Source organism: Lygodium microphyllum, chromosome 25 (assembly GCF_053477565.2).
Source record: "Lygodium microphyllum isolate KBCC chromosome 25, Lygodium_microphyllum_v1.1.10, whole genome shotgun sequence".
Lineage (NCBI taxonomy): Eukaryota > Viridiplantae > Streptophyta > Polypodiopsida > Schizaeales > Lygodiaceae > Lygodium > Lygodium microphyllum.
The window spans coordinates 21,645,173-21,671,913 of record NC_141159.1 but is presented as its reverse complement, the minus strand read 5'-3'; the positions used below and the strand labels follow the sequence as shown (position 1 = coordinate 21,671,913).

Below are 26,741 nucleotides of genomic sequence, written 5' to 3'. Positions count from 1 at the left end.
ATTATTTTTCCATATTTTTTAATGATTGTTCTATCAAGGTATAGGTGTATTTTATGAAGGAAAAGAGTGAAGTATTTGGCACTTCAAACTTATCAAAGCTAGTATTAAAATGAAAACATACTTTAAAATTACGTATTTAAGGTCAAATGGAGGGAAAGTCAATCTCTCTATTCCATTTATTGATTTTTAAAAGTCCCTTGATATTAAGCAACACTTTACATATGAGTATGATCTGTAAAAATTGATTATATAGAAGAAACATATTGCAAAAGTTGTACATGCATTGATTTGGAATGAATATGCTAAAGTATTTTTGTTATGAGACTATTCATATAGCTACATATATTATGAAAAAAAACCCATATTTGCAATTTGTAGTATGAACTCTAAAGAATGTTTTACAAAAATTAATCTCGATATATTGCACTTTTAAGTATTTGATTTAAATTCATATGTTCATGAGTTTCATCACTTGAGGAAAAGGTAGGTGGTTATAAATAAATTGCCCATCAAGCAACTCCTATCCAAGTTCAAAGGCGTCTCAGGCCGGTTACACACCGGGCTGAGGATGGACGTAGGGTGGAAAAGGAGGCATCCGCTTCCCTATGTGTCGAAAAGCTATTGGGCCCGATTTTTGCGGGTGGCGGACACTTCTGGGCGGGGGATCTTCCCCTTCCCGAAATTCGGGCGCGCCCAATATATAAAACGACAACACCTCTCTCCAAAAAGTTTTTTGTGAGACTGACAAGAATTGAACCCCCACCAATCCCCTCAGATCTCTCACTCATTACCAATGGGCCAACCTCCTTTTCGTGATGTATCAGGGCGCAATTTAGTATCTAAACAAAGTAGTGGACAGCTTACAGCTCCTGTCCGTCCATAGCCTAGTGTGTAACCGGCCTCGTCATTCTACCCATATTGGAGGAGAGAGAGTGAAGATACATGGCATGTCTTGTGGAGCTCCAAGGAAGTGAGGGCGCTTTGAAATTGACTCGTGAGCCTTGAGGGTTCTAAAAGTAGTTGGATTGCATGTAGTAACTTGGAAACAAGCTTTATTTAATATTACGGGATACGGGTAATCTAAAGAATGAGTCTAGGACTAGGACTAGGACTAGGAAGAATTCGGATGTAGCTAGGGCATTGACCATACGCAGGACTTGGAATACTATAAAAAATAACGTGTAGCGTCTGGGCAGAGCTTCCATTGCCACTTATGCAAAGCGCGTGGTGAAGCAAGCCGGTGTTAATGAGCTAGGAACTGTCCCACGGGCCACACACGTGGGCGGGTGAGTGGGCTGATGCACATGTGACACGCATGTCCTTTTCTCTATTATAAAATACTTGTTTGCATCCTTTTCTGATTTATTTCTGTACTGAATTGTGATAGTCCGGTCAACAGGCACGTGATCACGTCCTCTTTTAAACTATTTCTGTACTTAAAAATTGCCTTTCTTGGGGAGTTGTACGGAGGTACATCTTCCACAAACTCTACGGTCTTTCCCTCTGTCTCCCTCTCTCTCTCTCTCTCTCTCTTTCTGTATCTTCCTCTGGTCTTACTCCAACTTAGCTTAACAACGACGCAAAATCATGAGCTCTCCAGCCTCCCGCGTTTGCTAACCGGCCAGTAGCTAGGGTCTCATCACTTCATGAGTGGTCTCGTCGTTAGCCGATCAATAATGGACGACGACACAGATAGTCATGCAGTAGCAGCCAGCCAACCTGTTTCTCGGAAGATCCCACCTCAGCTAGCGTCTGGTCTCTCCACTGAGGATGAGCATGCCGGTCTCAATATGAGCACTGATCTTCTTTATCCCGAGCTCAACCTCAACGAGATGCTTAAGGAATCAGAGATTACGCCAGAAGCAGGTCTCCAAGACGTAGTACAGAGACATGCTGGTCGTGTCACCGGCAGCATAAAAGCTGCAGATGATCGACATGTGCCGGTACTCATACCCCGTGGGAAGATCCAGATCCAGCGCATCGAGAACCCTAGCACCCGCCAGGTCACCTTCTGCAAGCGCAGGAACGGCCTCTTCAAGAAGGCGCACGAGCTCTCCGTCCTGTGCGACGCACACGTGGCAGCCATAGTCTTCTCTCCCAGCGGCAAGCTCTACGAGTTCTGCAACACCAGGTACGTCTTGCTTATCATCATAATGCCTCCAGCTGCGTGTATTAGACTCTAGCTTGTCGATATACATAAAAATGTACGACACCCACTCTTGAATGCGTTGTAAGAGACGACTCCAACGCCAGTGCTGCCGAAAGCATCTAACTAGTATATAGATTGTATATAGGCATGTCAGCACTTTGCCCTTAACTTTTTTAGTAGCACAGTCCCCTAAGCTTACCGAATACAGCGTAAACCCAATGTCTCTCAAATGCTTTACTGTGGAGGGGGTTGGGAAACTTGGCTAAACATAATTTAGGATGTTTGGAATGTATGCATGCATTTTGTAAGCCTTCGCTGAAATCGTTGCTTTGCAATTTGCTCGCTAAATGAAAGGTCCAGAACTCTGAGTATTGACATTTTAATCACATTTCTTGATAACTATTTGAGTGAAGCTTTCAACTCTAGCGGCAACCAACATGCTGGTTATTTTTGAACTCGAAGTCTTTGTTGTACTCTTAGACTAAGTCTTACATTAGATCTTAACCTCTTGTTTTCATTGCATTTTAAGTCCTAAATTAGGTCCTGACTTGTGCACTAGATCTCCCGGAACTATGTTAGATCTTTTCCAACCCTAAGTCTTTGTTGCCTTGTGAGTCCTACATTAGGTATTAAGTTGTTGACCAAATCTCCAAAAACCAGATTAGGCTCCAATAATCATTCTTAACTCTATATGAATCATAAGATCTTGCATAACATATCTACATTTGACATGCACAAGATGAAAATGTGACTTCCTTACCTAACATGATCTTTAGTCAAGTCCATGTTGGTCCCATTACAAGCTGTCTCATGGCATATAATACAAATGCTTCTTACCAACAAGCAAAATGTCAAGCATTAGGATTAAAATACATACATGAGCCTTGATGTTATGGATTGGTTTCTTAGCTTGAAAAACTTATGGCTCCCCGAGCTGAGAAGATAAATACTTGTATGTAAAAATATTAGATCGCAAAAGTATTTATAGTTTATGAATGACATGCCAGTTTGGGTAGGTGTATCTTATGCAAGGTGCTATTGAATCCCATGTTGATATTATAATACATATCTTGATCATCAAGATAAAAAATGTTTTCTACATCACCAAATATTACCAAAAATGAAGTCTTGATGTAATGATATTAAGTGATTATCATCTATCTTCTAAAAATAGTATCATTAATATATGCTATTGATGAGGAGGCTAACCTTTGCTAGCAAAAGACAATATGATGTGCTATTTTTAACTATCTTATAAAAAGTAGATAGAGTGCATGTTTTTCCTATGTAATGGTTATATCTCAATATAAGATCGTTAAGCAAATTGATCGAATTAGAAACCAAACATTGTCAAATGGTTACCCAAACCTCTAGTTTATCTCGAGTAAGTTATGATAATCCTTCTCACATCTTCATTTTCTTATGTGAACCATTAGGAGAGTGTATGTAGACCTATTACGTATGATTAAAAAGTGTCTTACACTTGGAAAACAATACACCATATTATAAAATGTTTATAGTGCAAGAAAGAAGAATGTAAGAAGTAGAGAAATTATGAATGCATCTTAAAGCATTGTTTGTATAAGTATCTTGATATGTACATTCCTAAAATGACTTTAGAGCATTCTCAAAATATTTATTGACATTAGATGACTAAAAGCTTGTGTATTATATAAATGTGTGATTGTGATAGTATGATAGCTAAAAAGTTATAGTGACCAAGTTTTAGGCCTAGAGACTCCTTAGGATTTATTAGGAATTTCATTGGCAAAATTGTTTTATCTTTTCTTGGTTGCATAAAGAGATCCATGGTACCTTGGCTTTGATTTGTAAGGGTCTTATCCATTTGGGGATATATATGGAGGGAGAACTATCCTTTTGGAGAGTTTCATGATATCTATTGAAATTAAAGGAATCCTAAGGATCTCTCTATGTCATTCTTTTTGCCAATTCCCTCTTATTCCATACTCTTCAAGCTCTACTATTGCTCCACCATGGATCATGAAACCTCAGTCAACATAGCCAAACTATTTACATCCTTATTTGTGAATGAATTGGAAAGATCAAGTTGTTTTTTCAAATTTTCGATTTTGAGATCGAACCATTTTGGAAATTAAAAATTAGCCATAACTACTTATTTTTATATCCCCACCTATCACAATAGCCATCACAAACAAGTTTTTTTTTGTGATCCATTCTATGTATGTGTGAATGGAAAAATTTCAAGGCATCTACTTTTTTTTAGACAAGTAATAGCATTGGAGAAACCCCTCAAAATGTTAATCATCAATTGGGGATCCATTTCAGGAGGGATACACAAAAAAGTAATTAAGGAATGCGCTCATAGGTGTATGCAAAAATTTTAAACGATATGGAATAAGTTTTATGGTGAGCCTTTAGTTTGATTGGAGGTGCTCATCATGTATGGAATAATTATCCTTACCCAATATGTTTTGTGCACTTAAAATGGATGAAGTATTGTACAAAAAATATTGTTATATTAACACATACTGAGATTGTTATGAAAAGGGTTCTATACTTTTCATTTGGGGAATTAGAGGTCCTATATGATGGACATGTAGGAATCACGCCTACTCTCATTAAGGACGAGAGATAAGCAAGTTGGAGTTTAGGGCATTGATTGCAAGGATACTAGTCCTTCTAAAGGCCATTTGATTTATAAGCATGATTGTATATCATGATTACATTGATAACAATGCTCATAATTCATGAGTACTATGATGATTGTTATGAGGAGGCCTAGGGTCATACATTTGCTATCCCTTAATCATGTGGAAAGTAATATGGGAAGCCATGGCCTTTAGGTATATCCATAGAGTGAGTAGGATTTTATGTATGCTCAAAATCATGTATAGAATAAGATTTTGATCTTGATAGAGATGTAGATAGTGCTTTTGAGGTGATCATGCAAACACCACATGTAAATATGAGGGCCATATTCTAGTGGAGATTATAATAAGGCTCAAAGATCTTGATCATTGTGATGTAAAAGCATTTATGTAGCAACACAAGCTTCAGAAGTTGTACAAAAGATACAAACTTAAGAGCACCAACACAACTAGGTATCTATAGCATGAGAAACCACGGATGCAAGGGACAAACTATTAAGGATTACCATGCCTACCTTTTCTATTATGCCAATTTTATGAAGATATTGAGCTAGCAATAGGAAGCATTAGATAATGGATAGCTTTAAAAAAATAAGTAAGAGGAGGATGTGGACCATTATAATATATGGAGGATATAACAATGAAATATAAGATAAAAATATGTATGAGTTTGTTTGTAATGTTAGGACGGGTTATTGGAATAAGCATGCATATTAACTATGCTTTATATATGTTGGTACATAGATCAAAATATGTGGTGAAGTACATATTCAAATAATCATTATTGAATAGCAATGCTTCTTTTTTTCATAGTGCATTGTGTGTAGAATGTCATATGTATGAACATACTAACCATTGTAGGTTTTAAAAAATGTTAGTAAGGATCTGGTCCCTACAAGGGGCTAAATCCTTGCTATCTATGTCTATTATGCTATTAAACATGGATCATATACTTGCTTGATAAAGATTTTATAACCTTACAAAAGTTCTTTATCCATTTAGAAGGACACAATATGCAAAGATGATAATTATACAATATATATATCTTCATATTCCATTGTCCTACTTTTTTGACTCTAGAAAATAGAAAAAATATACATATTACATATTATCAATGCTTTCTCTACCTTGGAGACACATGTAGGGCTTACTCTCTTAGAAAAGAATGGCATGGGGTAGGATCCCCATCTCAAGGCATACATATAGTACTTGGGGTGAGATGACCTATTCCCTCAAAGACAAGACCTTTTTCCATCTATCTTTTTGTACAACTTGACTAAGAGATAAGATATACCTTCATAAATGAGGATTGCTCCAATGATGATATATGATAAGAGTTGGACCCACACCTATATAGATGGAAAACATAAAATTGTAGATAAGCTAAGATGTTTCTCAGCTATTACTTCTCTCCTCTCTCTTTTATCATTATCTTTCCTCTATTTTCTCTCCTTTCCCTTCTTTCTACTCTTTTTCTCTTTTTTTCTTTTCTCTCTCTTGTCTATCTCTACACTTTGTCTCCTTTCCTCTCTCCATTATCTCTCTTCTCCTCCCCTCATCTCTCTCTGCTCTCTTCTCTCTCTTTTTCTCTCTATTCCCTTCTCTCTATTCTCTATTCTCTATCTACCCTCCGGTTTTCCTTTTGTGCTCTCCTTCCTTCTCTCTCTACACACTCTCTCTCATCTCCCTTCCTACTTATCTCTTCCTATGTCTTCTATCTTGTCTCTTTCTTTCCATCTAGCTCTCCCTCTCCCTCTCCCTCTCTTTCCATCTCTAATACCTCTACCTCCCCCCCCCTCCCTCCCTCTCTAAGTTGTTTCTCATTAGCAACTTCTTCCTGTGTGTGTGTGTGTGTGTGTGTTTAGCCCCTTTTGTCTCTCCCTCTCTCTCCATCATCCTCTTTAATTTTCCCCTCCATCTCTCTCCCTCCCTCCCTTTCTTTTACTCCCTTATTAATATTCTTAGAAGCACAAATATAATACAACAATATAAGAAATTAAGACACATATAGTCTCATATTTTCCCTTGTTTAACAATATTTGGACTCTAAAACTCAAACAATAGAAGCCTCTTGTACCCACAAAAAAGTTTAGAGAAAAAGAGAAGAAAATGTAGAGGTAGAGGTTGAAGGTTTCTTCTTGGATCGAGTTTGATATGGCAAGATGAGATCTCCACATCAATTTAAGAAATGGTTTAAAAAGAGGAAAAAAAGAAAAAACAAAAGCAATCATGCAAGCTTATCTCTTCTTGAGAAAAAATGAGCACAAAATGAGAAGAGTTGGGAAATTTTCAATTAAATAGGATTCCTATAATGTCAAAGTAGGCACTACTGATTTTTTTGGAAATTGTCATTGATATAAATCACATTTTGTGAGATTAGGAATATATGCAAGAGCATATCAATGAAAGTATTGGTGCTTATACCAATGAAGATAATAAAGTTGATATTGAGGTGCCACATTTTCTTTATTCTGTTGAAATATTGCATCGGTATTTGTCTTATCCTTGGTAGTGGACTGTATGCATAGTAAATCTTGCACACACTTGATCCAAAACAATCTATGAAAAAAGTGTATTTTCTCCATGGTTGTGAGGGTGTGACTTAGGTTTTGGTATATCAAGTGCATATAGATTATCATGATATGAGTGATGCTTGAGTATGAGATTAGAAGAGGTTTTGGATTATGGTTAGAGTAAAATGTGACACTTTATTGAGTCAAGTGGTATGTAACTTTTAGCGCAAATAACATATCACTTGTATTTTTTGGAATTACTAGAGCTTGTGTTGATTGCCCTTTTCATTGCAAACTCCTAATACACCAATGGGAGTTGGAGATTGAGAATGCTTATCAAGAGTTGTAAGGATGTCAATGAGAGTCTCATAAAGACTACATACATTGTTTTAAACTCAAGGGTGATGTTATTATTACACTACATATATCTATTTTTCTTTTGTGTGTGTACGTGTGCACGTGTATGCATGCTTGTGTGTATGGGTTTGCATATGTGAAGCGAGGTCCCTATATCCTTTCACACATATTCTCTACGCTAATACATTGATGGTATATGAGTTTCATAGAGAAGGTGACCAAACCTTATGCACATCATATGGAATATACCCTAATGAGTTTGGAAACATAATAGTATGTTTGTTGGGACCAAAACACTGGCTTTAAGGCTCTAGCAAGGGCTCCTATACTCTCTAAACAACCCTCACAGTCTCACGGCCAAGAGTATCTAGATAATACAAACCAATCCTATCTAAATACCATTTTTGTAAACATGAGTGTCAACACTATAGTCAAAGGGTTTGCCTATCCTGGCTCCAAGCATAGAGATCTTTCCATATATAGGTGACTACTTCACCTCCATTTACACATACAAAGGGCATCCCTCGTTGAATGTTACGGTTCTCTTATGACTCGAGAATCAGGCCCAAGTGATGCGACATCTCACACATAAAGAAGAAAGAAATATAGTTCACTCTTTTGATTTTGCATGATCTAGGTAGGAGATATTTATTTCCTCACTCAATTGTCCCTCGAGAAAATTGATCTAGCCTATCGCAAGGGAACCCCTTTCACTCAACTATAGGTCAATACTTCGAAAGACAGGTGTTATGCATCTAGGAGTTGATCATTGATACAATATTTAATGCATGTGCAGTGTGTAATGCCCTAGCGTGCTCAAACAAATTTCAAATAACAACCAGCCATGTGTTCTGTGAAAACATTATTTTCATGCTATTTTGTAACCCAGTGTTGCAATGAGAAAATAAAATTGGGCTATTCCGTGCTTCCATTCATACATATATCCAATGAAGCCTAGCTCTTTATGTTATATGTAATCCCCCTATAGAAACATCCCATAAATTGGGTGCTTTTATACATGAATGGATGTAGATTAAGGTTATCCTCATGTCGTACATCTATCACACATTTATATGTGTTCTATTATTATTTTTTTCGTATTTTAGAAGCTAAAAACTATTTTTTTCATGATTTTTTACTATTTTTCTCAAATTTACTAAATTAATTTAATTAAAAATATCATTTATTTTATCTTTTCTAATCATAGAGTAGTAACGACAACCCATGGTAATCATCACACAATATTCCATCCATTTGTAACATTTCTTGCTATCGTTTCTCTCATTTACTATCAAAATGGCTTTATTTTGTATGTTTTTTAGGCTTTTTTTATATTAATACCTCATGATTACGGAGGTGAGTTCTACATTATCTTTATTTTAGCCCTCAAGAACATCATATTCTACCCTCATATCAATTTTGGTACCACATGAACATTGATTGCATCATAAAACATAAAAAAGAACTAAATTTCCATTTGGGATTTCTCCTGCTTCGAGTGTTTATACTTGAATGCACATCAAAAAAATGGGTCTGTAATTGGCCTCTAAATATTGCTCCACATTGCCACACAGCAGCAATAGCATCATCTCATCTTCTTCTGGTTTGAGGCACCCATATCTCATCCGGTTTCTCTTGATAATTCTTGCATGAACACTCTATAGGAGGAGAGACAGAGAGGAGAGAGAAATACTATCTTTGCATATTTCTATTTGGGCCATCATTCAGGAAGGTAGAGGTGGTGATAAAGAACAAAAAATTCGAGGAATCTCCTGATACAATTGATACTATGGGGTACATCGAAGCTCCAAGCCCCTCCCTCCATTTCATCACGCCGTTGTGACATTCCTCTCCATTTTTTTTTACTTTAAAAAAAGTCCCCCTCCCTCCTCATCGTGTTAGTTTTTTGGGGAAAGGGAAGCCCCAACGGTCATGTCCCCCCCTGAATCAAAGGCCACTTTACACATTCTTTTCTCCTCCTCCATTTGGGCACTCCCCATTTTTGCGTCCTCGGCCTGTGTTTTGCGAGCTATAAATTTCTACCCATCTCTCAGGGACTTCCACATAGCCTAGCATTTGCCATGGTCAATTCTACCACTTGGAGAAATTTCTAAAAATCTAGAACTATTGCGAGGTCCATCTTTGAAAGCGCTTTTGAAACTTGTCTTTCAAGGCCACTTAAACTTTTCTCTCGACTCAAAATCCATCTGTCAATGTATCAAAAGAGAACTTATGCTTCAAATTTTATGATATGCTAGAAGACAATTTAATTATGTAGCTTTGTGACTTTGTCTCTTGGCTCTTACTATTGATTTTCGCAATCACATGCTTATATTATTATTGCACTTTAGTATTTTATTTATCCTTTCATTGTGGAGATAGATATATTATCATCATTGATTGACTCTTCTTGAAACATAGTCTCCCATAGTGAACACATTCTTGACTCTATTTTTGAGTTCATTCTTTTACATTTTCCCATTGAAAATAGTTCTTACCAAATAATATGATCATAAAACTTCTTCAAAAATTTTGTTTAGGAGACTACCTTATGCACTTTAAGAAGAATAACTTATTACTTTCAAAGACAATTAATACATATTATAGTGGAAATTTCACCACCCAATTGAAGAAAGGGAGAACTATTAGACAAGTTAATGAAGCTTTGTGTATGGATAATCGTCTATTTTAAATTTAAGTAAAAGTATGGTCTCTTAGTTGTCATCGTGTGGACTATAAGAAAAAGAAAAAATGAGTTTGTGATTTCAATAATAAATTATACTTTGTATTGTTAACTAATATCGTAATCTTAATTAAAGGGCATTTGAAATAATCTTTCAAGACTTTATTTACGCTATGCAATGATGATATTTGGTCCAATATGTGTCTAAAAAAGTTAAAATTTAGGGGTCAAAATTGGAAACACCATGTAAAATATTTCCACACATATCTAGAATATTCATTTATAATTTTGTTTAAACATATCAAGAGGATCTAAAATCCTTTTAGACCATTATCTTTCTAATTGAAAAAAGGAATGAAAAATATAAAATTTGTTTTCTAAATAGTTGAAATAGAGTTTGGTGATAATGTACTATATTTAGAGTGGAAGAAGTAGTACCAACATTCATAAATAGTATGTCACAAGTCATGTATTGTATATGTTTATCAATTGTGAAAACCTAAAAGTGCGATTTTTTTAAATATAGGATTTTCGTCCATTATTTCTTGTAGTTTCGAATATTCTAGTATACCTTAGTAAAGGAAATTGTAGAATGTCACTATCTAAATTCCAATATATTGGCACATCTAGCTAAGGTGAAGATGCCACTATCTCAATTATTTACTTATGAACATGATTTTATTTGAGGGTTAGTGCATATCTAAGTGGTGTAAGTGACCACTTTTCAATAAAGTCCCAAACATGGAAATGGAACCACCTATCCATGCTTTTATCATGGGCTTCTTTTCTTAAAGTCTACAATATCTACGAAACATCAATTAGGAGTATCTCTAAATAACCATGTCAAGAAGTATTTAAATAAATCCAAAGTTAGAGTCATGCTTTTATCATGGGCTACTATTCTTAAAGTCTATAATATCTATGAAACATCAATTAGGAGTATCTCTAAATAACCATGTAAAGAAGTATTTAAATAAATCCAAAGTTAGAGTCTTTAATGAAATATTGAAATAACATTTTCATATAATACCAAAGGTTTATGGAAATTTACCAACATTTTAAGATAGAAGAATAAAGGTTTGGAAAGTTTCAAGTGCAAATTCATTATTTATAAAAATTTGATTTTGAAAATTTTATGAAATCGGTCCAAAAAGCCACCACTTGGAGTTATTGAAAAAGTTGTCAATTTGGATTTAATTTTAATTCTCTTAAATGAGAATGCAAATAATACATATGTAAGCACTTGTTATGACATTTTTAGGTTGGAAAAATCTTTTTGGAGACGGTTTCAATTAGAAATACTAAAAGTTTTTCATTTTCTATGAAAATAGTCTTAAAGGTAGTTATAGAAATATACAATTATTAGCCTGTTGAGCCCTTTTATTTTTTTCAATTTTTATCTTTTGTTATTTAAAATGTTTTTAAAAATTTCTTGAATATTTTTCATTGAGAAACTTTGAAAACAAAAAAAGAATACTTGCTTTTATAAGTACTACAAACATCGTGCCATTGTTTTTACTTGCACCATTAATATTACGAATTCACAAAATGAGTTTGATGATACTCTTTTCACACTCTTCATAATATAATTTCATTTATTTAGAGCATGTGTAAGATGAGCAACCAACCAAATTGTCCTTATCTTGCTTAAATATTAATATGCCTCTAAGTGAGACAAAATAATGAGAGAATTTATGAGGTATAATACATGTAAGTTGCTCTTTGAAATATATAAATTTTTGGAGGGTTGACTCTTGGTGAGAATATGAATAGGCTTATGGTCAATATGCACTTTGATAAGCCCAACTTGCTTATTCTCAAGCACTAGATGAATGAAGTGACTCCTCACTTCCATGTGCTTTGTTTTTGCATGAAACATAAGATTATTTTCTAACTTGATGGCACTTTGATTATCACAGTGCAACAATTGCATGTCTTGAACAATGTTTAAGTCTCCCATTAGATGTAAGCCAAATGGTTTCTTTGTACACCTTTGTGGTTGCAAATTGCATACTCAAATATAGTGGTAAATAATGCCACCCATTTTTATAAGTGAGACATCCATGAGATTGCACTACCATACAAAGTAAAAATATATCATGTGGTTGATTTTCCATTGTTAACATTCCCTCCATATTCTACGTTTGTGTATCCAAGTACACTAGTGCTACTTTTCCAAAATCATATGCACATATCTCTTGTATCACTCAAGTATCTTAAGGTGCCTTTCATTGCTTCCCAATGCTTCTTGCCAAGATTTGACATGTACTTGCTTATTAACCCAAATACAAATGCAACGTTCAAGCAAGTGGCAATCATAACATACATGATTCTACCAATGCATGATGAATATCGGACCTTGGCTATTTTAGTCTTCTCATAAAATTTGGGGCAATCATCAATACTAAGTTTCATGTAGAGTACTTATACTTTTTTCGTTCCATATTGAAGTGCTAGAACACTTTGTTGACAAAATCTTTTTGGGAAGGATAGAGCAATCACTTTATTCTATTTGTGATTATATGTATACCAAATGTGTAATTTTCATGTCCCAAATCCTTCATTTCAAAGGTTTCCATTTCATTGTTCTTCAAGGCATCAATCTCATACATGTTTTTCTCAACTATCAACATATTATCAACATAAAGAATCAACACGATCAAATTGATATCTTTAGCATTTTGAGTGCTTAAGTAATGGTCTATCTCATCTCTCTTATAGCGATGAGATTGTATAAAGGCATCAAACTTATTGTACCATTATTTTGGGGCTTGCTTTCAGCCATAGAGACCATAAGCTTTTTTTTTTTTCCATACTTGACAAAACTCTGTTTTGTTGCATGTAGATCTCATCATGAAGATCACAATGTAGAAATGATGTCTTGACATCCAAATGTATAAGGTTCATATCATCCTTAATCACCATCAAGGCAAGCATAGTACAAAGAGTAGTCAATTTCACCACAAGTGAAGTGATCTCAGTAAAGTCTACACTTGTTCCTTGCTTAAAACCTTTGGCTACTAACCTTGTCTTTTACTTTGTTTTAGCATCAAATATAACCTTCAACTTATAGTTTCACTTAAATGGCAAAGTATTTTTACCCTTCGGCAAAGAAACCAACTCCCAAATCTCATTATTCATAATGGAATCTATGTTACACCATCAAAGAATGTGATAAAAGAGGATGCCCCAAATAAAACGATAAGAGAAATCAAGAGAAGAAAAGTAATCCAAATGAGAGAGTATTTCTATTTCTTTAGACATGTCCCAACCGATGATGCCAACAAGATACATTTGACTACGTTGTTATTATAATTACATGATATTTGATAGAAGATACATGAAAGGGATACAAAGTACCATGTTGGGCTCCTTTAGCAAAAACAAATGATCCATTATGGACTTTTCACAATTGACTCCTAAAAATAGTAGAGCATTTTAAGTTATCCAATTAACTAGTAGATATTAAGCTCATAGTAAGCTTATGTACATGGCATACATTCCAAAGAGTAAAGATAGATCCATTTTGAAAAGTAAACTATACATCACTTTCATAAATGATATCACAAATATAGTCATTACCAAGATGGACTAATACATATATATGGCTATTGTATGAACATAACTACTACTCATGAGGAGTCATATGAAAAGATGCATTAGAATCAAGTATACAATCTCAAGCCAGATGTTTGTTTGTTGTAACTATTGTATGTAGAGGGTGAGTAGAAGTGAGTAGCAAGAAAGAGGAGAAGTGAATAGCACCTCAGTGTCATCAGTATGCACAATCGCTACATTGATTTGTTTAGTCTTTACCTTTCCTACGCCTTCTCTCCTGTCAGTATCCTTGTTCTCTTTCTTCTTATTATTTTTATTTCACTTCCATTTGTAACAGTATTTGATATGACCTATTTTACCACAATGTAAGTAATCAATGTCTTCTTTGAATGTAAATTTGCTGCATGCCATTCGTGGTCTTGGTTCTTGTCTTTACACTTTTTTTTCTCTCTTTGCTCGAGTTACCAATGCTTGACCATTTCTGCCTTGTTCCACAAATTTTCTATGTATTTTCTTAGCCAGTAAACTACCCATAACATTATTAAAAGTCAACTCATCATTTGGACCTAAATTAGTGATTATTATTTTAAAAGTATTGCATGATGTAGATAAGGAGTATAGTAAAAATATTTTCTTAACATCATCTTCAAACGTCAACTTTCATATTAGAGAATTTGTGGCTCTAAATATAATGTTGAATTCATTAAGTTGGGAGGCGATAGTAGAGTTCTTATATGTCTACAACTCAAATTTCTTTTTCATGAGATATATCTTATTGGATAGTTTCTTTCTCATAAGTGTCACACTGCTTTGTCCATAAGTCATATATAGTAGTCTCATTCACAACTAGAATATGAAAATTCTATGGAGTGGTCCTAATAGTGGATTTAGCCAATGCATCAAGCTTTGATTAACCATCTTCAAATATATCAAGTAGTTTTCCATTTATTCCTCCTATGGGTCTTAACTCATTCTTTTGAATAAGGACATATTAGATTTGCTCCTTCTATAAATTGAAGTTTGTACCATATTGACATTGTACAATTCTCTATCCTTGTAATAGATAAAGCCATTTGTGCAAAATAGTAACCAATTGATAGGTGAACAACTAGAAAATCAACAAATTACACCAATCGCTTTTGAGAAATACTGCATATATCACTCTATAAATGTTGTGAAAATCACTATATATACTTAAAGCATAGTATTATAGCATTAATACTTTCTTAAAAATATAGTAGCATAACAACATCTAACTATTCAAAAGTGCATCAGAAGATTGATCTCCCCAAAATTATTGCAATATATCCAAAAATACTGTTCTTACTCTTTTACAATTAAAAATGCATGGATTGCATGATAATCTATGTAGCTCAAGGATTGCTATAATATATAAATCATAGTTTGAACTCCTATAACAATTGTTGCATACGTTAATAGCCAATAACCATCTTAAAAATTATAAAATCTATAATATGCAACTTGAGTCAAACTACCTGAAATCAGAAACTACCTATTTTTAGCAATTAGTCACTAGTTATTAATGCTCACTACTTGTAAAGTCTCTTTAGTGGACATTGTAATCCTTGACTAGCTTTGGAGTTTTTAAAAAATCTATGTAGAATTATAGAAAAAGATGAAACAATTATATCAATACTTATAGGCGTAAAAGCATCTTGTATATGTCTTAGATGAGAAAACATATCCCAAAATAGTTGAGAATTTATTAATCTCTTCAAGTATATTGAATTTGGGCCAAAGAGAGAGAGAGAGAGAGAGAGAGAGAGAGAGAGAGATGTTTATGCCTACAATAGCTCTCTTTAAGCAACACCTTATTATCTTGTCACTCGAATAATAAAGAATGAGTGTGTATATATAACTAAGATTAGTGTAAGTAAGATGGGTGGCTGGCCACATTGGTCTTTACTCCAATATGACAAGGATTCTATTAGAAAAATTTACCCATGGAAATTTGATACTTTAATTGTATGGTAGAATGGAGGTTGAGAAAAAATTTCTAGAAGTCTATATTGGGAATGAAGTTGTATATAACCTTTTTTACAGCAACCTAGAATAACAATTCTCACATGGGATCATTTTACTTTATTATAAATTTAAAGATTTAGACAAATCTATTATTCCCCCAAGAAAAGAGTAAGGTTGATCTTAGGTTCATTTAAAAAATTAGTTTAATGACTTTTAGGAAACATGCCATTTTGTATCCAACACCTTAACAATACAATGGAGAGGGATCATAAAGACAATCTAAGATGTGCACAAATTGATCTCCCTATCCAAAATCTAGAGAGTGCATGGCTAAAGTAAATATAGCTCAAAATATAAGGAATTTCTTTCAAGTTTTATCATTATGATATAAATTCATTAAGCACTAGTGCTAAAATGAATCATAAAAAATTTCTTCTCAATTAACTATTATCTAGTTTTACCAATTTGCAAGCAAGATCGAAGTTTATACCTAGAGTTATATTTTGCTCTAATACGAAGTGCAATATATTTATTTAACAAATTTTCCATGGCATGAATCTTTAACAGTCCATGAAGAGGTAATGAAGGTAACTTTTTTTTGCAATTCCCTTGGAATAACTAGAGTTTATAATTTAGAACTACTTGAACATAACTCGTAGAAGAAGCTCTACCTTAACTCTGCAAGGATAGACTTGAATCAAGGACTAAATTATTACTAGTATCTCCTATCTGTATTTTTGTAGCATCAATTTGAGGTAATTGGTTTGCTATCACTACAAGATACATGTCTCATATCAATGTTCAAAGCAACAAAAATATTCATTAAAAAAATGCTATCATCGTCGCAAAAAACGTCGGTATTAGCAATGCCATAGAACAATCACAATTATCGTCGCTATTTGCATCTCTATTAGCGATCCAAATAGCAAGGATTTGCAATGCTAATGCGACGCTAATAGCAACGGTTACAGGGATTTCTATCAGCGATCCAAATAGCAAGGATTTGCAATGCTAATAGCAATGGTTATAGGGATTTTTTTTTGTGGCAGTGCAGCTTGCACTATGTGCTTTATTTATGCCATACAAAAGAGTTACAGTAAAGTGTACAATACTCATCTCCATGAAGGAAAAGTGTACTTGAATCCATAAGACTGATACATAAAATAAATACAAGATTGCGTAATGAAAGTGACGGTACAATTATGATAAGATACAAAGGATGATAATAAGATAGTGCATACAAAATGCTTACATAAATCACGTGATCAGAAAAGAAGAGGATGTGTGCTCCATGGATCCAAGGGCAAGCTATGGATCCTTGCTATTCGAAAGCTTGTCTCGCCGTAGAGGAGCTTCAAACAGACTCTACAAAAAAAGAAACAACTACACATTAGTCCATCATACAATAATGCATTTTAATGAAAATTAGTAACTATGGACAAGAAAGATGAGTAACTTACTGGGTCGTTGCATCCATACAATCGGTCTATCAATGCACTGAGACCGTGTCTCTACGTATCGAGTCTCTAGGTTGGTGGGATCACGGTTTAAAATGGAGTGCTACAAAGAAAACAAAATACAACTGTTCGAAACATGATTGTCAATACAAGGGATACTGTAAAAAAATAAGCAAGCATAACAAAAGAAAAACTTACAAAGTCCTCCAAATAAGTCTTGTGGCTGCCACTCCTGTCTCCAGTCGTGCCCTTGCTGCCTTGTGCTATTGTGTCAAAAGCTCTTAGAGAATCTATAGCCTCCTCCCTGAGTCAGCACCAGTCATTTGCGTCTCGCCACTTGGACTTTGAGGCCCCTCTCTTAAGTGCCTTGCGTGCATCTTATCGTCTGTGTGACATGTACACACGCATGCACTCCATCATCCAGCATGTGGAAAACCTATCTACTGCGGAGGGTACTAGAAAATCCTCATGCGAGGATGCTACTATGTAGTCCTTGGTCCCCTTTGATATGTTTTTCCAATAATCCAAGACGTGGCTAAAAACTTGTTGGCACAACTCTCTTGTACGATCCATCATCCTCCTCCCCTCATCATTTATGATGATGGCTTATGTCCTATCATCTACAAGGTATCCATAACCCTCTAGGGTATGTCTAAGGTGTGTCTTCTCTCACTTGTGACCACGCTCCTGGGCATATCGAGGAGACCCTTGTACATCTGGTGTATCTGCAAGGGTAGTATCTCTTAGAGTAGCACCCATAGGGGTGTTACGTTTGTGGATGGCTAAGAAAAAGTTGGAGTGACTAGAGTAGACGTCTCCACAGGTGTGAAAAATCCCATAGGTGAAGCAGGATGACGAGATGGAGACATTGCGTCGGTATCTCCACAACAACCACTTGAGCCATGCTTTCTCAAACATGCACGAGAGTGAGGAGTAGTACCTGTATCCCGAGTGGACTGCGGGCTCACTGCATTTATGTCTCCACAGCATTCCCCAAAACCCACGGGCGGTTCACTCATAGTAAAGAAGACATGTCACTTGCATGCAAGGAATTCTAAAAAAACCCCTATTTATGAAGCTTATAAGACTAATATATCCCCCTATTTAAGCTTATAAGATATATACATGTATGACTTTTTATGTATCCCCTTTCTTAAATGTAAGTCTTAGAACGTATATTAACATTTTTTAAAAAAGTTGGAATTATCCTAAGCAATTAAAAGTATCAAAATGGTCATATCACAAAGTGATTTATGTAGTGGCACTTGGATACCATCGAAGTATGTGTCGAAATATTTTTGAGTGTTCGTGTCCCCTTACCACAGGAGGAGAGAGAGTAGGGGAATCAAATCTCTTTATGCTTAAAGTGACTACACCAAGCAAACACCAAGCTCTCTTTGGAAAAAAGGGAGTTGAAATTCTCTACCAAAACCATGGGAGAGTGCCAACTCCCCCTCTCCCACACTATGATTAATTCAATAACCCTACTATGTGAGGGTTTAGGGTTTTAATCTTATTTGTCAAGGTCTCTTGTATGCCATGGAGAAATCAATCTATGGAGAGAGGTGATCAAATGCATCCTCTCCTTTTTTTTCCTCTATCCTCTCCTTAAATTTAAGTTCAATATAGGAAATTAAGAGGGGCCTACCTCTAATGTACATACATAAGCGTCCCCTTCCAAAACCCCCCCTTCCTTACACTCACGTGATACCATACAACATCCACAGTGAACCCCTCGGGCTAGAACCACTCCCTTTTTCCGACCCAAGTCTAGAGGGTGTGCCTCATTTACTAGAAATGGAAATCATCAGAGCGTACCAAAGTAGATTTAACAGAACGATCTGATGGTATCTAAGCACAACTCCTGGTTTGCCATATCTCTGAATCGAGCAATCTAATCTGAAGACATATATGTGAAGATCTTCTGTAGCTTCTCATCCCTCATTCCTCGACTCATCCTTGCCGATTCAAATATCCATAAAGATCACTTGCATAGACATAATTTGATGTTAGCATAATCAATATAAATCAAGCAAAGAACGGTAATATAAATATTTAAAAAATGATATTACTTAAAACATATATCTTATGTACCCTTATAAGCGATTCGTCAACGAATTGAGTAGGTGGATACTACAAGTATGGAGTACTCTATGGTTCTATGTGAATCTCTTGACAAAACTCCACATACATTGGAAGGTTGATACACGGATCACCACAAAAGGATGAGTCCACCTTGTTCTCAAAGAGTTCTTGGACTCCTATATTTCCATCATTGTTACCTGATTCTGGCTTCTCTACATGCTCTAAGCTTTTGGCGGCCTCTACTCCTTGAAATATCGACCTCTCTATTTGTATATTGTCCTCATCTATGTAGGGAACATTGATTTGATCATATACTTTCGCACTTCGGGGAGCTGAAGGTACAACATATCACCATCGAGGTTGTTGAGAGTTTGGATAGAAAATTACCTATTCAAAATTTTGTACAAGAGAGATTTAATTTTTGTGATATTATCATGTCATAGTAAAATTTTAAAAAACATGAGTTCATGTATGTGTTCACAATGGACCGGCAATACAAACGTGTCGCACAAATTCGTCCATCTTTTTTTGGAATCTATTTTGAGAAATCCAGATGGACCTCGTTGAAGTGTTGTCCTAGCTCCTTCAAGTACCACTTTGAACCACTGCACATCGAATAGGATCATGGAGAAGCTACGTTAATCCACTGTGATAATACTTTGCAAGTTTTCAAAATACTCCATCTCATCTATAACGGTGTTTGGATCCGATGCTCGTTGTCGGCTCTCTTGCTCGAACTTTGCCATGCTATCACAATCTGTTGTGAAGCGCATTTTGTCCATATGCTCCACACGGAAATGTCGTCCGCATAACCAGCACATCGAATAGGATCATGGAGAAGCTACGTTAATCCACTGTGATAATACTTTGCAAGTTTTCAAAATACTCCATCTCATCTATAACGGTGTTTGGATCCGATGCTCGTTGTCGGCTCTCTTGCTCGAACTTTGCCATGCTATCACAATCTGTTGTGAAGCGCATTTTGTCCATATGCTCCACACGGAAATGTCGTCCGCACAACCACATTGCATTGTATATTTTATACTGTACATTGAAACAGTTAACTAGTTGTCGCATATAAAATCTAGATACGACAAATCCTAAACACGCCGTTACCTTTGTACTATATTTCCTCAAGATTCCCGCTCCTTAGTTGAGATCTCTGCCCCTTCATGAGATCCTACAATCAAAGCTCCATGCAAGCATTGTGTTGATATAAACTGCGGTATCTTCTCCATACCCTCGGGATATCGAATTGGTCGATAGCGCGTACTATATCAAAATTCAGATCGCGCTTCTTCCTAATCTTTTCTGGCTTGCTTGTATCTAGCGAGCCACATCTCCATGGATGCATGGCACAACATACAAAAGCCATTCACTTTCTCCATTGCAGCATCTATTCTTTTTCCCACTCCATTTTCAACCACCATATCTTTGGTCAGTCTATCATTGTCCTTCAGCAAGCACAGCATACTGTTGCTTGAACGTACCATTGGTAGCCATTGTGAAATATGCACTAGCGCCTCAGACACCAACCAATCTTCAGCCATGCTACCTTCTGGCCGAGCTCGTTGTTGCACAAAGCCTTTCAAGGTTTTCATGAAGCGCTCGAAGAAGAACATCCATTGCGTATGGATAGGTTCAACAATCTCTACTTCATTTACAAGATGCATCAAAAGGTGGGTTTGTATCATGAGCATGCTAGTGGGTAGGTACTTCTCAAAGAGACAGACCGTCTCCACTGCTCCTCGCCTTGCAGACTCAATAGAGGATGCCTTGATCTCCTTCTGTGAGTTTCATTGCATTAAATTTAACAATGTATAAATTGACCCACATATTTTTGGAGTAACGCTACAACGGAAACGAGGCATAGACGTGCATGTTAGACGTGCAAAGTTGAGCGCGTCTATCACAGCGTCTATAAGTGCGTGTAAACGTGCGTGTAAATAGACGCGAATTTTGCGTCTATATATCCGCGCAAATAGACGCTAATATAGACGTGCCAGTAGACGCACAATTATTTAACCACCTAAAATTAGCAATTCACATAATTAAAAAACCAAAGTTAATAATTATTTAATCACCTGAAATTGATTCTTGAGCATGCACATGTGCGCATGATAAAACCATAGAATTAAGAATACACAATATTGAATCATTGAATTAAAAAAATAGAGTTAATAATTACTTTTTCATTGCTCTCTAATGAATGACAGTTCCTCCAGTTGACAAGCCTGATATAAGTAATTAGCGGCAAGCGACAGAAACCTTACAATTAGTAGCAAGCATTGCAATATGTATCTCATAATTTCTCTACGTACTTGAAGATGATAAAAGATACTTCCTTTTTATTATGGAAAATTCAATTTAGCTTTAAAATTGACTATTGATTCTTGAGTATGCACGTGTGCGCATGATAAAAACCATAGAATTAGGAATACACATTGAATCAATAAGCAAATTAAGTATGTTACAGTGAATGATCCATCTCATCTTCAATGAGATCAGCCCTTGCTAAACTATCTACTTCTAGGTCTATGTTACCAAGAGGTAACGAAACAAATAAGTCTATCCCACTATCATATGTGTTGCTATATTGCTCAATAACTTCATCAATATCATCGACAATCACATTATTGTTTTCTTCTGCGTTTCCTTGAACATCCTCGCGAGGTTCATATTGTACTATATCACGCATATTATCCATTATGGTGTCATCATGCACATCATCAGTAATTGTTGGATTGTCATCTGCTATCTCCATGTCAGTAATATTACGATATATTGGTTTTGAACGATTAGATATAGGGATGACATACCACCATCGTTTATTGTTTACCATTGGATGATACACAACCTGTATTTGAAAAACAAAAGCAAAAAACTTAAGTACTTATTATATTGTGTATATGTATCACATGTATACATATAAAAAAATTAGCCTTTTTATATATATCTACTCGCATTATTGAGGTAGTACTAATGTGTCATTCTTGTTTTGGTGAAATTTTGTAGAGTCAATGATTACAAAACCACTCAGATGACATCTGATTGTGCAATGATCACCATTTGTTACAACTTTTTTAAACCACTTCACATCCAATACATATATAAAGAATCGTCTGAAGTCTAGCTTCAGAATATCTTGGATCAAGCCACAATAACCTTCAATGGTACCATTGACATTCTCGAAGTGAGCAAGGACACCACAATCTTGGGTATTTCTCTTTTCATCTATATGTTGAGTTCGAAGATGTTTACCCTCACACCAAAGTGCATTGAATAATGTGCACTAGTAGTAAAAGATAAAAGATCAAACATGTCAATTATTTATATAAAATAAAACTTATAGAAACAAATTAATTGATAGTATGTCTCACCTTTGATAAGCAACCTCGTGCGTATTCCCACTCTTCTTGAGATATATTAATTTCCTCCTCTTTTTCCATTCTCTCAATTTCCTCATGTAACCAATCTATATCAATATGACGTGGGAGCGCATTTAGATGATCTGGAAATGAGACATTACATCCATATCTAGTGCAAAATTCTTGTCTTTCGCTTTTTCTTTTTGCCCTTTATTATATAGTGTCATCCATTTGCTCATTACATCACTATTGAGCACACAAAAACTATTTAACTTACGAAGTTCTTCTTTTGTTAGCACTTTACTCATTCCTTTTACTTGAGGTACTATAGAGGTCATCCTCAAGTCTTCATTATCTTTCCATAGTCATGGTTGAGAGGGATCCACTTTTAGCAAGATATTCATAGATATAAACAAGGGATGATTGCACTAACCAACACTCAGCCATGCTTCCCTCAAGCCGTGCTTTTTGCCTTACAAAATCTTTCAAGGTTTTCATAAAGCGCTCAAGAAAAAACATCCACCTTGCATGAACTGCCTCACAAAGTGCGATCTCATCAATCAAATGTACGAGTAAATGTAATTGAGTAGTCAAAATGGATCGAGGAAAAATTTCCTCCACCAAACAGACCACCTCAACAGATAATACTTGAGCATCTTGCAATGTGTTTGGTTTAATTTCCTTCGAGCTCACGTATCTGTCAAGATGTATTTGACAATTGTTTATTTTTGTGTAGAAATTCAAAGATATATAATGAAAAAATACAATGTATACACACCTCACAAGCTCTCCCATCTTGTAAATGATATCACGTACATCTTTGGATACACAATGGGATATGCTAGTAGGAAGTACGAACTGAATGTAAACAATATTCATAGATCAAATGATTAGTTGAGGAAAAAGTCATCATACCCCAAAGTTTACACATAGTTACTCCACTAATTACTATATTCATGGTTAGAGATACCCTTACTTGAATCATTTTGTGTTAATCGTGGAACTTCAAACCAGATAGTTGCTCCACATTTCTTTTCTTTTTCTTTATGAAGGCTCCCTTGAGACATCTCATACATCCTGTGGGTGTTAGAAAGCTATATATTTGTTCCTTCACTATTTTTCTCGTTCTTTGACAACATCCAAGGTGCATGGGGTAGCTCAATCTTTCCTTTGGGTCCAATGCGTGGCTAGGCTTGTCTCATGCGACCAATGTTACGTAAATCCTTCCTTACATTAACTGAATCACGAGCCTCTATCAAGTGATCCCATAATGTAGATACAACATTTTTTAATATGTGCATGGGGTCCAACAGGTGATTGATCTTGAGTTCAGTCCAGTACGGAAGACGAAAAAAGAACCTAACAAATAAATAATATATTATGTAAACAATTCATCATGCTAAATACTTTAAAGTCAATCGAGAGAAATGCACTTCTTATCGACTCATGTCGAGTGGAGGGTGGCTGTCGGCATTAATCCATCTCTCCTTTCAATCTCGAATGGTTAGAGATTGTGGAGTCATTCCATTAGTAGGGAGAACATATTTGGGATGGTCAATAGGAAGAAATCGATGATGATTGTCGTAGATAACCTTCTTTAAACGTGCCGGCCTACAGGAAACTAGAGAGGGACCGCAAATAGGAAATGCATGATATCCTGACGTGGTTAAATCTGAAAAAACAAGTGAATTAATAAAATCCAATTGATTCAAGTCTTGAATTTTAAATATAGAGTTATATACATGTACCTGAACACTCTCCGTATCCTGGAAAGTCGTGCATGGTGCACAACAACATGGCCTTCAATGTGAAATCTCTAGAGGATACAGATGCACTTGTATCTTGCACCTCAATACCTTCCCATAATATTTCTAACTCTTCAATCAAAGGCTCTAAGTAAATGTCCATGTTTTTTACCTTGTGCTTTTCAGGAATCAGAAGGGACAACATTACATGTCCCTTTTTAATTGCCATGGATGGAGGAATATTATAGTTCACCAATATCACTGGCCATACACTGTATGATGTGCTCTTGATGTCAAATGGATTGATTTCATCCATACCTAAACCAAATCTCAAATTTCTTGGCTCTTCTTTGAAAACGTGCCACAAATTATCTATATGTTGCGATGTCGGTGTGTCTGTAGGTATCATCTATTTTTCGTCACTTGAACAATGACTAGCATGCCATGACATGAGCTTTCTAATAGACTTACACTTAAACATAAGTTTTATACGTGAAACAATCAGAAAATATCGCAAAACCTTACGAGGTACATCCATGGACTTTATCTCCACTTCGTATTTTGATTTGCCACAAATAGGACACTCGTGCAAACTCATGAATCCCACGAAATAAGACACAATCATTGACACATGCATGGATCTTGACATAATTGAGGCCTCCCAGAGATGTCAAGTAATGTCTTGCTTGCTCTCTCTTAGTTGGAAATTTGTTTCCTTTTGGAAGCATTTGTGATAACCTACATATATTTTTAAAAGTGTGTTAAAAAACCACCGATGTATATTTCTGTCTGATTTCAAAATAGAACAATTAATATTACGATTCATAAGCCAAATTGAATTGATATCTACTTCAATAATGCATCCAAACTGACATTATTCCATCCTCGCGTCGACGTTTTGCAGCCTCTCGACGCCTGAGAGGGAGCATTTGAGGATGTGGCACAGCATTCTGCTCAACCACAAAAGGGAGTTTCATGTACGCTGATATATAATTCTCGTAACATAGACATGCAATCTTAGTGGTAAAAAAGAACAATGAATACTGGTGATTTTTCTCGGTCTCGTTCTCCATACAAGCTAAGGTGTGACATTGCAATTCCACGTGCTCGAAAAATACACCCTCGACAACGATCACATATGCATTTAATTTTTTGTCGTAGCCATGCATCTCAATTATGAAGACGCAATGTTTCATCCTCACTTGAGGATGTGCTCATTGACTCATCAGCTTGTACCGCACTAGGTGATGATGACGTCGACATGATTAAACCTAATTCATGACAACATCAAAATATTGGTCATTCATATGTTTACATAAGATCTCAATTTAAAATACACAAAAATCATCATAAATACATTAAAACTTATGATAATAATTCACTTTCAAAACTTATCTTAAAAACAAAAAATTATGATAAAGCCCAAATGCGTGTCTATATTCACGTTTAACTACGCGTCTATATTGGCTATTTTTGCGTTTATATTCAGGTCTATACTCACGTCTATCTGAACAATAGACGCACATATACATGCGAAAATAGACGTACATGCCAAAATTCAAACCATACTTAAATCATTTCTTTTCAAACTATGCCTGTCCTTTCCTGCGTTTTTTGCGGTTCTGAAGCTTGAGTTTAGCCGACATGCAGTCTTTTCATGCCGCACCTAGTCTCTTCATACCTCACCTTCTCATGATTCACGTCTTCTTTCATTTTAAACACACAAGAAGGAAAAAAGGAAAGCCAAGGAGAGGAAGAAAGAGAGAACAAGAAAGAGGAGAACAAGAAGAAGCAACAAGCAAGCAAGCAAAGCATCAAGGGAGGGTAACTTAGCAAGGAGAGGAAGAAGCGCCACCACCCGCCTTACCAAACACCGAAGGTGAGTCTCTTTCTCTCTCTCTTTGTTTCTCTCTTCCTCTCTCTGCTCTGTTTGTGTATTTAGAATTTGTGATTCCATTATGTATTGCATTTTGTAAATCATCAATGGCGGTCGTCGGCCTAAAATCGGCCGACTGAGTGCGTTTGATAGCACGTCTACATCTCAGTGTAGACGTAGACATAGACACGAAAAATGTTTCCTCAGAGCGTTTGAGAGCACGTCTTAGTGCGCATGTGCTGGCGCGTGTGCTCTGCAGTGTACACGCGATGATACACGCGCTGCATAGAAGGTTGACTTGCAGTCTACACGCGATTATACACATGCATTGACT

General features: G+C 35.7%; 1 protein-coding gene across 1 annotated transcript in view; it reads left to right on the top strand.

The window, feature by feature from the left end:
• The first annotated feature begins 1,506 nt into the window (after window positions 1-1,506).
• The window catches only part of LOC148013962 (agamous-like MADS-box protein AGL11), a 177,298-nt gene continuing 152,063 nt past the window's right edge, over window positions 1,507-26,741 (top strand). Inside the window, exon 1 of the mRNA XM_087666500.1 lies at window positions 1,507-2,131. Within this exon, the coding sequence (XP_087522626.1) occupies window positions 1,647-2,131 (485 nt within the window). The 5' untranslated portion in view covers window positions 1,507-1,646. The remainder of the gene's footprint in view (window positions 2,132-26,741) is intronic.